The 4,492-nt window shown below is 64.4% G+C and overlaps 1 protein-coding gene across 1 annotated transcript in view; it reads left to right on the plus strand.

Moving 5' to 3' along the window:
- The first annotated feature begins 1,339 nt into the window (after positions 1 to 1,339).
- The window catches only part of LOC112548413, an 8,745-nt gene continuing 5,592 nt past the window's right edge, over positions 1,340 to 4,492 (plus strand). Inside the window, exons 1-3 of the mRNA XM_025194124.1 lie at positions 1,340 to 1,588; positions 3,404 to 3,715; positions 3,979 to 4,302. Coding sequence (XP_025049909.1) covers positions 1,462 to 1,588; positions 3,404 to 3,715; positions 3,979 to 4,302 — 763 coding nt within the window. The 5' untranslated portion in view covers positions 1,340 to 1,461. The remainder of the gene's footprint in view (positions 1,589 to 3,403; positions 3,716 to 3,978; positions 4,303 to 4,492) is intronic.

The following is a 4,492-nucleotide window of genomic DNA, read 5'->3' on the forward strand; positions in this document are numbered from 1 at the left end:
GCCCTGCCCCCGGGCTGGACCGCGACGCAGGAGAGAAGCGCGACCGGCCTCACGGCCTCCCTGACCTTCACCGCCGCGGTGCAGGACGACGGGGCGCGCGTCCGGTGCTGCTTCCACCACGGGGCCAAGCGCATCAGGGAGCAGCGGGAGATCTGGGTGCGGGGTGAGTGCGGCCGGGCTCCCCATCCTGGGTGGAAGTCATGGGAGCTGCCTTATGGACCTGGGGGACGGCCACGAGCCGGCTGGGATAGCAGAGACAGGATGAGAGAAGCTGGGGAATGGGACAGAAATCTTCCCCTGCTCCTGATGGAGCTGGGGCTGCGGGACCTGCCACGCGAGTATCAACCCGGCAGGGATCCCAGACCCAGCAGCAGCGCGGCAGGGATTTCCCCGGGGATGCCAGGCGGGTACAAGTGCCCCCAGCGCCCCCAGCCCCGTGCTCGCTAACGCTCCTGCTGGAGAGTGCCCAGCTGGAGCTTGACCCGCCGGGGGCTGCGAGTGCGAATGTCCGTGCAGCACGGCCCTGGAGACTCCCTGATGGAGAGAGAGCTGTGCCTGGGGGATGCTGGTGAGGAGGGGGCTGTCCTGGGCTGAGGCAGGGAAGGAGCAGGGATTGCTGCCCATCCAGTAAAATTAGCGCTTGGGGTAATGGTTTGTGTCCCACATCCCACCTGGAAACACAGATGTGTGGGGGTTGAGAAGAGGTGATGTCAGGAGACCCGTGGTGGGGGGGTTGATCTGTCCTGTCTGAGGGGAGCAGGTCACCCCCTGGGGGGTCCAGGCTCATCTCTATGGGACCTCTCACAATTTCTCGGTGTTTCTTTCCCCAGATGTCCTGAAGCCCCCAGAGGTGTCAGACATCCTCAAGTCAAAGCCTGCAGAGCAGGGAGTCACCCTGAGCTGCCGCATCGCGGGGCATTTCCCGGGGGAGCTGAGCGTGACCTGGCTGCAGAAGCCCAGGCCTGGATCTGTGCCCGTGACCCTGCAGGACTCGGCTGAGCACAGCATCGACCCTGGCACGGCCGTCCCGGCACCGGACGGGAAGAGCTTCCAGCAGGAGACCACACTCAACCTCACTCACCATGGCCTGGGCGCCGAGTACATCTGCCGGGTGGGACACGTCACCCTGGGGACCCCCGTCGAGAGAAGCAGCGGTGAGCAGCAGGGCACAGTTGTCGTACCATTCTATAAAGTCAGTAAGGAACTTTGGGCCCCCCCCGTCAGGTGGCCGTTAGTGTTTCTGGCACCCGGTTGGTTGCCGGGCAGGTCTTTCCCTGGAACTCCTAGTGTGTACAAAAAAATTCTTCGGGGGCCGCCACTCCACACAGGAAAGGCGGCTGTGACGTGACCTGGCTGCGCAAGGGAGCAGGAGAGCGGGAGCCCAGGCCCGTGGGCGGCTCCGACACCCACAGCATCCACACCACCACCCCCAGCCGGGCGCCGGACGGGAAGTCCTACAGCATGGAGTCCGAGCTGTGCTTCACCCCGTCGGGGCCCGAGGACGACGGGGTCGAGTACCAGTGCAGGGTGGAGCACGAGACCCTACAGAAAACAACAGCCGAGTCCACCGGGCCCCTGCCGCTCCGAGGTAGGGCGTGCGGGACACAGAAACCTCCTGACAACGCTGGGCTGCAATAGCCCTGCGTCCCAATGAAGTCAGCCCCCTGCTCTGAGCAAAGGTCCCTCTGGACCCACCCCGCTGCCCCCATTCTCCGCCCGTCCAGCCCCTCTCCCTCTCGGTCACCTCATCTCAGCGGGGTCCCCACAGACAACGGCTCTCCAGGGCCAGGTGCCCAGCTCACCAAACGCAGCCCCTTCCATCTCCGGCCAAGACGCAGGCTAGAGACAGGGCCGCAGCGAGGAGTGCTGCTCTGCTGGGCTCAGATGCTCAGGAGAGGGCAGCAGCGACAGGACCACAACTGGTGCCAACACACGGCCGTGTCCACACAGCGAGACCAGGAGTCAGAGACTGGGCAGGACCGGGGCGCAGGCAGGGATGTGTCTGACACACACAGTGGGAGACGTGGAGGGACACAACGGGGTGACAGTCTGGACAGGGTCATCAGGAAGCCAATTATGGCTGGCACAGAGTTGCAGGCTCCTTTTAAGCAGCAGCGAGAGTCCCAGGGGAAAGCTGCTCGTTAGAAGCTGCCAGGGCCGGGTAGTCGGGGCGTTCCCTGGTGCAAGCACTGAGCGCAGCCCCGGCTGTGCGGCAGCAGCCCCAGGCGACCGCCCTGCACGGACACACGACAGGGGCACAGCGGAGACCAGCAGCAGCAAGTCGCTCTGGGGTGAATCAGGAAATGCCCACGGGAGGTCCTGGAGGCACTGACGGGCAGGGGCACGGGGCAGGGCCGGGGTATAGAAACACGGGCTCAGACCAGGAGGGGCATCTGGTCCTGGCGGCTGCAGAGGCAAGAGCTGCAGAGCAAGGGCAATGCCCAGCGCCTGGCTGGCACCGGGGCCGTCTTGGGGAAGGTGCCCAGAGCGCTGGTGCCCGACGGGGAAGGGGACCTGGGGCGAGGGGAAGCCTGGTCGTGCAGCAGGGAGTCCGTGGTTATGTGTGGGCCAGCAAAGGGGTTCAGTGTGTGCTGCAGCCAGGATGCTTAGCCCTGGGTTACAGCTTGGATCAGTGGTTTGGGCAAGTCTGAAAGGGAGGAGCTGGGGCATCTTGCCCGAGGCAGGCAGACACAGCCCGAGAGGGGCGAGAACAGGGCCGTATTGCCCAAGCAGGGCGCACTGTGGGGTGACAGCACTCGGGCAGGGACCCAGAGAGGGCCGAGGGTAAAGGAACCCGGGAGAGCGAAGGAGCGGAGGCCAGGACGGGTGTAAAGGCCAGAGGTGGCCTGGTGTTGGGGTGGAGCGGCGTGCCCACCACAAGTGTGCAGTGGGGGCACGTGTAAGGCATGGGCATGGCTGCACGGGAGGTCGGAGGCCGTGAGTAGACCTAAGACTGATGGGTCCCTGGGACGGGCGCGCAGACAGGCCGTGGGGGCCGCACAGCCGGGCAGGGTGGAGACCAGCGGGCCCAGGGAGAGGTGGCTGGTATCTACGGGACCTGGGGATTACTTTAGGACCCGTTAGGCAGCCCCCCTCCCCATCGAACAAGTACAGCATAGCAGAGGAGTGATGAGGGGAGGGCACCCGGGCACTGGAGCAGGGTGCAGGCTGTGGGGCCACCGTGGGCCGTGTGACCCACCCCTGGAGCCCAAACCTGGTAAGAGCGACAGGCGGGCCAGGCTGGGGGATGGAGCCCACACACGTGGCCGCACAGCTCAGCTCCACATGACACGTCCCTGCCCCACATCCCCCACATGTGAGTCTGGGTGTAGGAGGGCAGAGCAGCCACATCGCTTCCACCTTCCACCGCCCGGCTCTCCTAACGCTCCTGCTCTTTCCCCAGTTCAGCCACAGCTGTCCCAGATCCAGGTGTTGCCTGATGGGGATGCCCCGAGGGAAACGCTGTTTGCCGTCCGCATCGAGAACTTCTACCCCCAGAAGATCCATGAGATCCGATGGAAAATTGATGGAAAACCCTGGGAAAGGTCCAAGCCCAGAGAGATCAGCCCCAACTCGGACGGCACCTTCACGGCGACGAGCATGTTGAGAGTGCCCAGCCGGAGCCTGACCGGCCCGGGGCTGCGAGTGCGAGTGTCCGTGCAGCACGGCCACAGAGACCCCCCGGTGGAGAGAGAGCTATGCCTGGGGGACGCTGGTGAGGAGGGGGCTGCCCTGCACTCAGGCAGTGAAGGAGCAGGGATTGCTGCCCCCTCCAGTAAAACGAGTGCTTGGGGTAATGGTTTGTGTCCCACATCCCACCTGGAAACAGAGATGTGTGGGGGTTGAGAAGAGGTGATGTCAGGAGGTCCATGGTGGCAGAGGTTGATCTGTCCTGTTCCTGGGGGGCAGGTCACCCCCTGGGGGGTCCAGGCTCATCTCTATGGGACCTCTCTCAATTCTGGGTGTTTCTTTCCCCAGATGTCCTGAAGCCCCCGGAGGTGTCAGACATCCTCAACTCAGTGTCTGCAGAGGGGCGAGTCACCCTGAGCTGCCGCATCACGGGGCATTTCCCGGGGGAGCTGAGCGTGACCTGGCTGCAGAAGCCCAGGCCTGGATCTGTGCCCGTGACCCTGCAGGACTCGGCTGAGCACAGCATCGACCCTGGCACGGCCGTCCTGGCACCGGACGGGAAGAGCTTCCAGCAGGAGACCACACTCAGCCTCACTCAGCATGGCCTGGGCGCCGAGTACATCTGCCGGGTGGGACACGTCTCCCTGGGGACCCCCGTCGAGAGAAGCAGCGGTGAGCAGCAGGGCACTATTGTCGTACCATTCTATAAAGTCAGTAAGGAACTTTGGGCCACCCCCGTCAGGTGGCCGTTAGTGTTTCTGGCACCCGGTTGGTTGCCGGGCAGGTCTTTCCCTGGAACTCCTAGTGTGTACAAAAAAATTCTTCGGGGGCCGCCACTCCACACAGGAAAGGCGGCTGTGAC

This window comes from Alligator sinensis, unplaced genomic scaffold, assembly GCF_000455745.1.
Source record: "Alligator sinensis unplaced genomic scaffold, ASM45574v1 scaffold1531_1, whole genome shotgun sequence".
NCBI classification, from domain to species: Eukaryota; Metazoa; Chordata; order Crocodylia; family Alligatoridae; genus Alligator; species Alligator sinensis.